Source organism: Dunckerocampus dactyliophorus, chromosome 4 (genome assembly GCF_027744805.1).
Source record: "Dunckerocampus dactyliophorus isolate RoL2022-P2 chromosome 4, RoL_Ddac_1.1, whole genome shotgun sequence".
NCBI classification, from domain to species: Eukaryota; Metazoa; Chordata; class Actinopteri; order Syngnathiformes; family Syngnathidae; genus Dunckerocampus; species Dunckerocampus dactyliophorus.
In genome coordinates, this window is record NC_072822.1 from 16,359,245 (window position 1) to 16,372,792 (window position 13,548).

General features: G+C 39.7%; 1 protein-coding gene across 1 annotated transcript in view; it reads right to left on the reverse strand.

The window, feature by feature from the left end:
• wscd2 (WSC domain containing 2) overlaps positions 1–13,548 on the reverse strand; it is a 72,974-nt gene that overhangs the window by 25,498 nt on the left and 33,928 nt on the right. The window contains exons 2-3 of the mRNA XM_054772902.1: positions 5,991–6,852; positions 211–325 (exon numbers count right to left, since the gene is read on the reverse strand). Of these exons, the coding sequence (XP_054628877.1) occupies positions 211–325; positions 5,991–6,369 (494 nt within the window). The 5' untranslated portion in view covers positions 6,370–6,852. The remainder of the gene's footprint in view (positions 1–210; positions 326–5,990; positions 6,853–13,548) is intronic.

Consider the following 13,548-nt stretch of genomic DNA (forward strand, 5'->3'; position numbering starts at 1 on the left):
CAGCATAAAGGCATGAGACAAAAGTACATCAATGTCCATTTGTTTTTTCAGTAGGAGGTGTTCCGTATCCAACATCTCCACTAATGAGGGAGAACCTTTTTAATCAGCCTTTTTGAATTTGCATCAGCTCCTTTGGACAATCAATTTTAATTTATATCTTAGCCTGACATGAGGGTCAGGAATAGATGAGTGTTTTGTTGTTTCTCATACCTCTCTGCACAATTGTCTTGGCAACGAAATACAGTCATTTTTTTGTAGTCCAAAAACGAAACTCCTTTTAGGGCCCTCTTGTGTGTGTCATCAACGTAGCAGCCGATATATTTTGCTGTTGAAAATGACAAAGAAATGACAATAAGTTAGTTAAATGTGCAGTAAGGACCCAAGCAGCATTTATGCATTCATTATACATGGCATTTATGGCATTATACTTTACTGCTGTTAAACAAAAAGTCGCTTTTGTCCGACTTCATGCATTGTAAGAGAGCGCATGAGGAGTTCAAACTGGGGCAGAATCTTTATTTATTTATGAAGACTCATATCCCCTTCTAGTGGCCAGCAACTGTACTAGCCCTCAGCTTTGCATTTTTGTGTATGTGGAAGTGGGGGCATGCTGGGCTTCAGCGAACCACTAGCTTCCTCTTTAATGACACACAGTTAGTCTGAGTAACAAAGCTCAGCTGAACCTTTACCAAACAATCCTAATGCCATCTGTGCTGTGTCATTACCCCTCTGAGCCTGTGCTAATAGCTAAATGGGGCGGCCATCGTCTTTGTCCCTGCATTACTTTAATTGTTGTGGTTTAAAGGTCCGCATTTGACTGGGCAGTAATCTTCCTAGTAACTACAGTTCAGATGGGAAAAAAAAATAAGTAAATGCAGATTAAACAAATGTTCTAGGTTGAGGATGCTGTTTTATTATGGTTTTAATATAAAGTGCTCCACAATGACGTGACTCCAGCAGATGCACTCTGCAAATGTCAATGTGATTCAGCTATTCGTTCTTCCTTCGTTCTTCCGTCTCTCACTGTCATCCTACCGTTTCCGCACTACATCCTGTGCGATTGCACCGTGCAGTGCAAATGTGTTCATGTGTGCTGCGGCGACAAGAAGAGCTGCAATATTCGCTCCAAATGAGATTCCGAGCCAGTGAGAATGAGTGCAGTGAGAGTGAGAGGAGGCTAAAAGTCTCTTAACTCCTGCATAACAGGATTCTGAAGATGGTTACGGAGTAATGAGAGGGTTTGGATGTAAAACGATGAGAGCAAGCCAACGCATTCAAGTTGCTAAGTAGTCAATCATCACGTTCTGCTGCACTCCCACAAGGATTGAAATCTGGGGGGAAAAGGACAGGGGAGGGAGATCGAAAAGACCTTGGTGTGATCAGATAACCTGAAGCTTGAATGTATCGTGTAAACATGTTGGTTTCCAAGGCCTTCCTGGGGAGAAAAACACCTTCCCCACTGACATATTAAATAATGATATATAGTCCGCGTGGTTGCTTACAAAATTGAACACAGCTTTTGTAGTGGAATAACATTTTTATGTCCTCCAGCAGACTGATCCTTCTCCAGCCTCACAAAAGGTCTCATGCAAGTCTCACCTCAGCAAAGCAGCCCCCACATTTAGAACACAATCATATATCTATTTGAATCCTGCCGTGTTATTCAATCATGATAACGTTCTTGCTGCCAACACTGTTAATGGTGCAAACCTGAAACCCACATAGTCACAATGGAGCAGGGGGGAAATTCATGCTTTTTGAGATCTATTTTAGGATGCCATGAATGAATAAATGGAAACACACAAAGAGTGTGTGTGAAGTGTGTGTTATCTTCCTCTCAGTGCAAGTTAAGGGGAGCCTGGAGTGACTTTAAGTGATAAAATGAGCGTGCACATTATACAATACAAAATACAGCCATTTTCTTATTGTCCTACAGAAATGACTTTCAGCTAGAAAGGTTAGTCACATTGCTGAATGCTAATGGCGTCACCGCAGTGCTTTGGTGTGTCTTCCACTCTTTGACAGCAGTGATGGAAGGGAATTGAGGTGCTTTATTAAAAATGTTGTCACCTCTCATGTGCAATTTTAGTACATTTGCACAGTAACAAAACAAAATAAATGAGCTCAGATTGCTCCTCTCGTGCAGCATTTTGGCATGCAAATTATCCATATTTGTCATCTAAAAGTCTGCTTTGATGCTGCTTTGTGTCAACACCACTGCACCTCAGGGAGAAATTTTACATTTTCTTCTATTGTATAGTAATACTTCATTTATCGCGGTTAATTGGTTCCAAACCCGACCGTGATAAGTGAATTTCCCCCAAGGAGGATTCTTTATCAATGGAATATTTTCGTAGTTAGAGCATAGAAAACCTGTTTGCGACCTTTAAATATGGTTTTGTAACATTATTAGAGCCCTCTAGACATGAAATAACACCCCTATAGTCACCTTTACACTCATATTGCCCAATATAGTAGACAAAATAATACACGACATATTAGACATTAATAAGACATAACATAGACTCACATGTTAGCATTAGGAGAGTTCTTTGTTTTTTCTTTTTCGTACTTCCTGCGGTGGCTATTGTGTCATCAATGTAACATTACTGACACCTAGTGACCAGTGTAGAATACTACTAATATATAACGGCAAGTGTTTTTGTGAGGTCCGATTTTTTTGAGAAGGCATTTTTGTGATGCAAATGTATTCATCTTTTGAACGCATATTGTTTTTAAAGGCTAAAGTCTTTACTTAATTGTCCCCAGCAACTAAGTGGAACTATGTTCTTCAACACGGAAATCTGACCAGAACTGGACTTAGGAGACCAAGTGGGGGGTAAGTCGCTGGTATTAGACTGCAATGCTGATGGGGATGTCATACAACTTCATGTCAAAACATCCGAACTATCCCTTTAAACCTATCATTGTTTATTGGAAAACACCCGTTCCCCATGTAGGTAAATAATACAACCAATTATGTACTATTGTGTGAATGCTGAAAGCAACATTTTTCATCTACTGTACAGTATTTATTCCTACTCCTCTTCTTCACTTCTGCCTCATTTTTATCTGCTAACTACTCCTCCATTTCTTCACCAATTCAAAAAAAATCCAACATCAAAACGAGACAAGTGTGCTACCACTTCAGACTTTTCAAAATATTCCCATATTTTGTGTAATTTCATATTTTTAACATTTTTCCCATTGGAAATGGGCAATTTAAATGGTGGAGAAAAATCATGTGACATTTTCCTTTACTGAATCACACAGATACATCTACAGCGTTGACATGGCTTAGGTGGTATGAGCACTTGATCCCAACCCAAACTTCGCGGGTTCAAGTCCCATATGTGCATTCAGAGTGGAGATCAAACTAATACGCTATGCTTACTTTTGCTCTACGTTTTAGCATCTTTCCACAGCATTTCAGTTGAGCTTCAGCTGCCAAACAGCTCCTATATTCTAAATTCAATCATTGGTTTTCACACCTTTTCAAAGCATTTAAGTTTCGCTTCAGCTTTTCAGCATTCACACGCAATGTCCACTGACATTCTGGTTTCCTCCCACATTCCAAAAACATGCATGTTAGCTTAATTGGTGACTCTAAATTGTCCATAGGTATGAATGTGAGTGTGAATGGTTGTTTGTCTATATGTGCCCTGTGATTGGCTGGCGACCAGTCCAGGGTGTACCCCGCCTGTCGCCCGAAGTCCGCTGGGATAGGCTCCAGCATACCCCCGCGGCCCTAATGAGGAAAAGCGGCATAGAAAACGGATGGATGGATTGATGGACAAGATGCGGCTTGTGCAGTTAAGTGGTATTGGTTGCGTGATTATAGAGCAAATTTGGATAGTATTAACTACTTGTATTTCTATTGATCCGTTTTTTATATTGCTTATCTTTTACTAAATTTGTTACAGTTACGGAGAAAGATAAGGACTTAATGTCAGAAGTACTGTAAATTAAACTATACAATTAGCTAATTCATTCATTAGCTCATTCTTTTCTAAAACTTATCCTGCCTCCAGTCGGTCACAGGACACATCCAGACAAACAACCTTGCACATTTAAGCACGGGAGACCATGAAAATTCCACACAGAGAGGTCTGAGGCAAGATTTGAACCCAGGCTGTGAGGCAGACGTCCTATCCACATGCCACACTGTGCTGCCCTAGCTAATTTACACTATCGTTAATTTAAATTACACACTAACAGGTTTTGGCAGTATATTGACGTTATTAAACAGCAGTTATTGACCCTGGACAGACACTTGCTGTCCTAATATGAGCCTTTAAAAGGCTGTGAATGCTGTAAGATAATGCAGGTGTTTTATGCACAGTGTAAAAACCTACAACAATTGCGAGGGGAATTTGTAGTTACGGAGTTTATGACGAGGCGGTGAATCTCGCTATTTAGTTATTTAGATGTTGTGATTCTTTAGCTAGGCAACGTGAAGCATATCTGAAGCATGGCAGAGCACAACCCTCAAGAGGTTCTTTCTCAGACAAGGACTTAATCATCATGACGCTCACCGACTTCCGACATCTCTACAAATTGTCAATCATTATCATTGAGCAGTACGTAAGTAGAGATGACTTTGATCAATATCATATTACTGAGTCTTGGGAAGTGCCAATGCTCCCAGTGTGTTTGCAACTAGAATTGTTTAACGAATGAGAAAAGAAATCCATAAAACCATCACCATTGCAGAATATTACAGAAATATAATCTAATCAGTTTGGAAAATGTAATACAGTACGCTGATTCAGTTCTCAATTAAAAAATCCTCAATAACCCAGCACCACCTCCTCTCAAAAAACCTTGTACAGAGAACCACTAACACAGAGGTATTCAAGGTACAGACCGGAGGGCCTGTAGCTTGTTTTTATTGGCCCGTGGCACATTGTAAAAGTAAAATTAAACCAAAAAACCCCAGCAAAAAATAAAATACCCTGTGAAAAATAAAGCGAAAAGGCAAAATAACACCGAATGATAACAAAATAATACCTAATAATAAAACAAAGCTTTGTCTTTAAATATATATATATAAAGGGTTAGTTTTTTTGGCCTTTTTACAAAATCTAAAAATAAAAAAATCAAAGTGGCCTCCCGTATCCTTTGATTTTCAGTATGCAGCCCTCGGTGGAAAATGTTTGGACACCCCTGCTCTATCAGAACAACTCAGTCCAGCTCTAGAGGGAACTGTTTGGTTCCATTTAGAAAAAGTGTGTTTAGGCAACTCTCTTTTTCCTATCGAGCATGTCAAACCTGGAACACAATTCCTGTGAATATAATGAAAGTGGTAACACAAGCAACATTTAATAAGGCCTTGAAAAAATGGCTGCTGGAGGGTCAAAACTGTAACCATAATTTATAGGCATTGGTATAAAAGGGTGGAATATGGATCTTATTAATGGTTTTATGTATCCGTGTGGTGTATAAAATGAATTTGAGGCACTGTGCAATCCACAACAGCACCTTTGGCATGAACATTTTAATATTGTTATTTTATGTACTGTTTTTTTATGGGTTTGTTTTTAATTTTAACATTAACCTGCCCAGGGACTGAAGATGTAAATTAGCCACTGGCTACAATCTCACATATTTACATGTCAAAAGTTTATTAATGTGCATTGTCCCCTTCTATAGAAATCCAAATCAAAAAAATGCTGAATCATTACTTGAGAATTGTAATTAATAACTTCAGAAAAACAGCATGGGGTTATTATTGAAATGACTCTATTATTACAACAATTTCCATGTAATAATTAGCACGTTGTGATTATTACCTCAATTAAAACCCGGCTAGTGAGCGAACAAATGTGATTTATGCCCTCTGTTGTGAAACGCGCTGTGTTTGTGTGATTTCTTCTAATGGATTTTGCCGGCAAGACGATCCAAGGAGTGTGAGATCTGGAAAACGGCCAAACTGAAAATCCATTGCTTAAGTGTATGACTGCATTACAGTATGTTTGTGTATAGCCCACCTCTTCCGTCGTCCATGTCCTTAGCATTGCGTGCTTTCAGTGCACGGTTCCAGTTGTTGGAGTAGTCTCCATCTTTGCCCTCCGTGGACATACTGGTCTTTTTTTTCCACAGGGGGGCGTAGCCTCTTCCAGACCTGTGAGCCTCCTTAAATACACGCATGATGCCAAGCCCTCGACTGTCTGACGACATGGTCTGGCTGCCCATCTCTGAGGCCACCACAGTGTCACGACCTCCTCGCCCTCCGGGGCCGCTGTCTCCGACAAAGCCAGAGTGCAGGAAGACGAGGCTTCCAGCAGTCAGGTAGAGCAGGATGAGGGTAAAGAAGCGGACAGGTTTCCTGCGGAAATAACGCTGTATCTTCAGCAGAGGTTTAGCCATGCTGGCTCACTGGAGCACAAGGCCCAGTGATGAACACTCATAAAGCAGACAAATCAGCAGCAGCTCTTTCTGCTTCCCACTGACAAAAAGCTCTAATTAAAATGAAGACAGTCTTGATGCGTTAATCTGGTATGAAGGTCATCCAGACAATTGCATGACTTCTCCTGTGTGTCTCCTGAGGAAGAAGCCTTACATCCACCTGTGAGAGTCCATGCTAGTGTCTGTTCCTTTCCTGTTGACAGCACAAGCCAAGCGTGCTTGTTCTCTGCATCCAGTATGAAAGGAGTGAAAGATGATCACTCAAAACTGCTTTCACGCCGGTTATCAGCCTACAGAGATGCCATACCAGCCCCGTTGTGGCACTTTCTCCCACGCTGTGCAGCAGGAACAGGGTTTTATTTAGTGGCCAAGCTGAAATCCTTTCACCTTTTGAGTGGTCAGCTCTTCATGGGGATCCAAGAGAGTTATGGCATGACTCACTATCTGCGGAAAGAACACAAAAATGGAGAAATAAGCGGACATGATAAGGTTTTTTGAGCAGCACTAAATAACATCTGTCAAGCAGTTAAAAAACGATTTAATATAATACAATAAAAATAGGAATAAAAACAATTAAAAAGCTGTGAGAGCTGTGTTACTTCCCAAAAAGGCGGAAAGCTTCACTTCAAGGAGCTCAAGTTGTACAAGTTACTTTGTCTTTAATAAACTGGGTTAAGCCGGAAGGGAAAAAACAAAAACAAAACTCTACCCTTTGGCACTTTCACTAATGTCTTTTGGGAGGGGAAATGCACAGAAATTACAAACATTCTCAGTCAAGATGATGAGGCGATGATAATGTTCAGAGGCTGAAAAGTATTCAGAGCAACAAAACATCTACAGCTGCTGCTTTGCGAGTGAAGCCTTGCAAGAAAAGCAGCAAAGCAAAAGTAATCAAATGAAAGAACTGCCATGATTCAGTTCAGTAATACTAGAAGATCTTTAGATGACTAAACTTAAGTGTATGTGTGAACCTAAATGTTGTTGTATACAGGTCAACAACGATGTATACATACTTTATATACAACAATTTTGTGTACAGGAAAAAGAAAACTGTGTGTGAGATGATCAATGGGAGAAAAGAAATGAACACAAAAACTGAGCTATAGGGAAAAGCCAACATTGGGGACCAAAGGCTGCATGACCTACGCTGCAGTTCCTCCTCGTCATGTTTACATACACACACAGGAATGTTCCTGAAATATTTTTTTTTGGGCGGTTTGATCCATACTGTGCCGGATTAGTAAATAGTTGCATCCAGACGGGAACAAATCACCGAGTGAAAACAATGTAATACACAAGGCACACCTACGTGTGGCGCTGTGAACACGTGACACACCATACCATAAAAGAAGAAAGACATCAGTCTGTGGTTTTCCGCTTTTCAAGGCTCTTTCTGACTTATGAGAAGTGGAATTACTTTTGCAAGTCATTATGGAGTACAGTAGTACCTCGCATAACGTAAACCTCCTTTTACGTAAATTCCACTGAACGTAAAGAATTTATGTAAAGTTTTTGCATCGTATTACGTAAGAAATTCCATATAACGTAAAGCGTCAAGTCGGTGCAAGTTCAGAAATTTGATTTGAATAGCGCTTGGTGACGCCTTCTGACGTTTCACGCTCTCATTGGCTGATTATCGGGGCACCGCCTACGCTCTCATCTCATTGGCTAACTTATAAAGTGCGTACGTGACCTTGTGTGAGAGACAGGCTTGTCCCTTCAACCTCCCTTCCTCATCGTAGTCGCCCTTAAACTAGTTCGCACGCATTGAAATCTCTTCTTAATTTTTTTACTTTTCTTTGTGTTAACTTAACGTAAAATTACCGTAATCATGAGCCCTAAACCAAGTGTAAGTGATAAGAAAAAAAGGGAAAAGTTGTTGATAGAAACCAAGCAGGAAATTATACTCCTGCTTCCACTTGCGTGCTCCTGATCAAGACATCTCGTGAACGGTAAGATTGTTTTTGTTTTTCAAATTTATTCATTTACAGTAATCTTATTTATTACCTTTTTTTATATTGGAATATTACTCTACTGTGTTTATGCTAACGTTTTCTTATATTTTCCCACCATATGTGGTGGACTTTGAATATTTTGAATGGCCAAGGGGTGAGTTTGGGAAGATGTATTTTAGGCTTCGTATAACGTAAAAACCCTATAACGTAAATGTTCTCGGAACGGATTATTTCCGTTGTAGGGGAGTCTACTGTCGACTTGGATGAGTTATGCCTATAATCTGAAATATTCTGGAAGCCGTTTTTAAAGAATACCGTTTCAGTTTACCCCTGAAAGACGTTCCCTTGTGGATCAGAGGCTGAAACGATAAAATACTTTGCTGTTTTGACCTGAAAACGTTTGCGTGGAGATAGCCCCTTAAGTAAAATACTACACCTTTATTTGGCCTTGTGTAAATAAACTGCTCACGTTCTTCGTATGGCAGCATGCACCAATATCATGTGAATGTGACGGCATTGGAAAAGAGCTTAGAGCCCCTTGAGGGGGAGAGAGATGCGATCTAAATGCAGCTCATTTAACCTTAAACAACTCATGGTCATGTGAAATGTGAAAAGACTACGCACTACTTTTTGTAGGACACAGTAGGATTTCAGTGCGCACAATGAAAGCAGAATTACACATTGCTGTTTTTGTAGTAGTTACAGTAATTAACTTAATGCAGACACTGCCATATATAACTATCCAGATGCTTTATTACAACATAAATGAGATAACACAAAAAAATATAAATATGTGTGCAATCTGTCCTTATACTGCACTTTTGTTGCATACTTAAATATTCTGTAGTATGCAGTGGAATTTACCTTGGAACTATTCCTAAGATTTTGCATGACAAAATTAACAATATAGAAACAATACACACAATTAAAAACAAATAAAATAAAGTCACACAATGTGTTAACAACGATTTACAACCATATAAGGTTGTAGGAAGCTGTCTCCAGAAAACCTAAATGGAGTGAAACCCTAAATAATGCGTTGTCGCCTATGTCTTTCCTATTGTAACATTTTATTACAACATTAAAATGCTATAGGTCATCCTTCATTCCAATCATTATTTACAGTATATAATGACTCCACTGAGTTTGAGATAGATACTCATAGTCTGCATATTAACATATGTGCCACAAACAATTCATATTTACTTAACAATAAAATAACTTTAAAATTCTGTATCAAATTACTGTGGCATACTATGTTATATTTACTACATACTGTACAAATGCTAGCATGAGACATTTGTTTCACTTTCATCCTTTTCATCTTTAATTATTTAGAAATAGCATTAATTATACATTGCGATAACTTATAAGCTTTCTTATAAGAGCTTAGAAACTCTGATAAAGATCACAGACACAGACCTGTTACAATGGTACCTTGTTTTTTTTTCATAGGATAGGAGAATTTTCGATGAAAATTCTTGCCAAAATGATGTCTCGGTTTTAACAAACTAGTTTGTTTGCTGACGTATCATTCCGCGGAATCGAGCGCCAAAAAAAACGCATGCACTCACTGGTTGGTGACTCAGTATCTGTGAAGAATGGATGGTGGTTCTTCTAGATTTGGGGCACTATAGACATTTGTGTGTAACTGTGTGTGTCTCCTTCTTCCCTGTCAACATTTGCATTTGAAAATATGGGACATTTCCTGGGAAAATAGAGACAAGCCGGGTGTTAGAAATCTTTAAAAAAAGTACAAGTGTGTCCGACCCTGCTCTTCTTTAGGTAATAATAATAAGCCTCCAATTTCTCAAGATATTTACAGACTTTTTTTTTTTTTTGGCAGACATGTCTTCATGTCCATCCATCTCTCTCGTGCTGTCGATTTGATTGAATCACATGACATGCGGCTCGCCAGGCACTGTCATAAGCCCCGTCCCCGCGTCACCATCGTCATCTGAAAGTGGTGCGGTGCAAGTTGCAACCTACCTGGCATACTTTTATTTTGAAGACCTGACTTTTTACCTGCTGCAGAATGAGTGTTATGCTAACATTTACAGAGTTGTTGCAAAGGTCAAGTGGACCGTAAACTGTGCTGCTCCGGCGGCCAGCAGATTTTGTTTCATGGAAGTAAAAAAATACGGAAAATATACAGCAATGGGAGGACGCGATGGAAGAAGGGCAAAATGCAAAAATATCCTTGAGAAAACGTCAAGGTTGACAGATATGGTCTTATTTCTTGCTGTTGGGGCAGGATCTCTCAAGCACTGTGCTCCCTGCGCTGTCAATGCGGCTGTTTACGTGATGAGGTGTTCAAGCGCACTGCGTAGTGTTAGGTGAATAGGCTTTCAGACACTTTCTGTTTACGTGAGGAGGTGTTCAAGCGCACTGCGTAGTGTTAGGTGAATAGGCTTTCAGACACTTTCTGTTTACGTGATGAGGTGTTCAAGCGCACTGCGTAGTGTTAGCTGAATAGGCTTTCAGACACTTTCTGCGCTTTATTGTTATTGAGTACGACTACAAAATAACCCACACAAAACCAAAGAGAGCTGCACATTGATGTGGGGTTGCGGAGTCATGACAGCATCACGTGTTATAAAGCGTGTGAGCGCTTCATTTGATGTAAACAAAGTTGCGTGAGCACACTGTCGTTGTCCATGCGTTCTTCGATAACACGAGTGACAGCACTTTGATAAATAAGATGAGAAAATTTGAAAAAGAAGTCGTATCAAAGTATTGCCGGAGCATCCCAATGGCTCCCCCCTGCCGTCCTCCCTCGCCGCTCATCAGTCTTTGCCAACAAGAGTCTTCAATAAAGGTAAAAGTGATGTTAAATGTTCATTATTCCTTTTTAATTTGTCTTTTATCTGCATTTCACATTGTTTTCTCTAGGCAAAGCCACAGTCGTTCTACATTAAATGTTTTGTGCTAACATTTTTGGGTGTCTGGAATGGAGTGATTGGCTTTGATTTGCATACTGGACATTTTTTTTCAGTTTTCGTAAAAGTCGGTTTTCGATGGACTCTTTGGAACCGAGGCACCACTGAATATCTACTTCACAGAGATTCATGCATTTGGGGTTAAATCCTCCTACAAAGAAGTCCTCTGTTTTGGGACAAACCCGTGTGGCAATAATTGGCAGGTGTAACAAGACGCCCCTCTGAGAATTTTCCAAACTATTCAAAAGGGACACTCAACCTTGTGACGCTCGTCTGCCACCAGGACAAAATGCTTGTCACCTGATATATTATTGGAATTGGACCACCACCCCCCACATAGAGCTACTTTACCCTCTGCTGGTCCACAGTCTGAAACCCTCAAGGAGAAACAGATCACATTCTGCACAAAGACACCCCTCACCCTGTTTGACTCCTAAACGATGACTAAACTTTACTCGTGTGTCCTTAAGAATGACTTTGGCACACCTAAAAGAGATTTCATTACTGATATCTCCATGTTAATTGGGCTCAGTTTTACCAAATCTCTATTCCTAGGTCAAATTAATTTCCAAAATGCCAAACACTAAATGCTGAACTTAAAAAATGATGGGTGTTGCGGGTCAATGCGTCGCTAAATCACTTTAGTGAGGTCAGGGCAGCAGGATATAAAATGTCCATTAGAGTCTCATTTGTTCACATGAAACAAATGAAATAGCAAAAAATGTACTGTCAGTGCCTGATTAGGGTCTGCGTGCCTGAGGCTGCTAAATACCCCAGGACACATACCAGAATATACTATTACTTTCTAGGGTTTTAATGGAGAATTAGCCCCTAACCCTTACTTGAACAAGCTCAGAATGTACCTAATCCCATTACCATGTGATACAAACTACAGTATCAAAGGTAGGTACAAACCTCACATTTCAGCAAACATTCTATGAGATCTTTGAAGGGACAATACTATAAAAATTAAACTTGGATATACACTTATGAGTAGTCAGTGTACAGTTTGGCAAGCAGTAAAGATTTACTGTCCTCTGAAAATAAGGCAACACACAGCCATAATTGTCTAAATAGCTGGCAACACAAGTGAAAACACCTCGCAGTGAACATGCCCAAATTGTGTCCAAAGTGTCAATATTTAGTTTGAGCACCATTGTTATCTTGACAAGTCTTAATCCTCTTGGGCATGGAATTCATCAAAGTTGCACTGGCTGTTACTAGAATGCACGTCCACCCCTCCATGATGACATCACAAAGAAGGTGGATGTTAGACACCTTGTGGTGCTCATTGGGGTTCAGGTCTGGAGACACACTTGGCCACTACATCAGCTTCACCTTCAGCTTCACCAGCAATGCACTTGTCATCTTGTTTGGGCTCTTTTCCAGACTTTTCTAAAATTTTCCAAATTTTTGTTTCCCTCACTGCACCAAAGCTCTGCGATGCCGGCAGCACTCATGCAGCCCGAGACCACCATCAAGCTTGACTGTAAGCATGAGACGATTATCTTGGCACACACTTGTGTTACCAGCTTTCACTCTATCACGGTTTTTCAAAATCATATAAGTCATAAATCATGGTATTTCGTGGTTGAATACGGCCTATTATTAGTAAAAAAAAACAACAACAAAAAAAAGCATATTTAAGCAAATGTTAATTTTTTTGGCTAAATTAAGAATTTTCGAGTATAAAAATGGCTAAATGAACTAAAATACAAATATAAGGCATTCAAAAGATACATTCAAAGATGCTGATATGTGGTATTCTACACTGGTCACTAGGTGGCAGTAATGTTACTGTAATATTCGGTGGGATCGCCGGAACAACAGGCTTTTGTTGCAGGTTTCAATTATTTCACAACAGGCACAATACTCCCTCATAAAAATCCCTAATAAAAACAATGGCTACTGTTGCGGTTATTACCCACACAAAGCTAAAAATAATTCTGAACCCCCAATGTCACTTCCTGTCCGCCCGTCACTCAGCTCCCCCAGGGAACACAAGCACGAGTCTTATTTGCCTTAAATGGTGTATTTACTTTTATTATAGCTATTATAGTGGGTAATACAAGTTTAAAGGTGACTGTTATTTCTTGTTTAATCATGTTAAAAAATGTATTAAGACGGTCACAAACAGGTTTTCTATGTTCTAAATACGGAAACGTACTTTATGGAAATTCACATTCATTCGGGTTTGGAACCAATTAACTGCGATAAACAAGGGATTACTGTAATTTTTATTACTT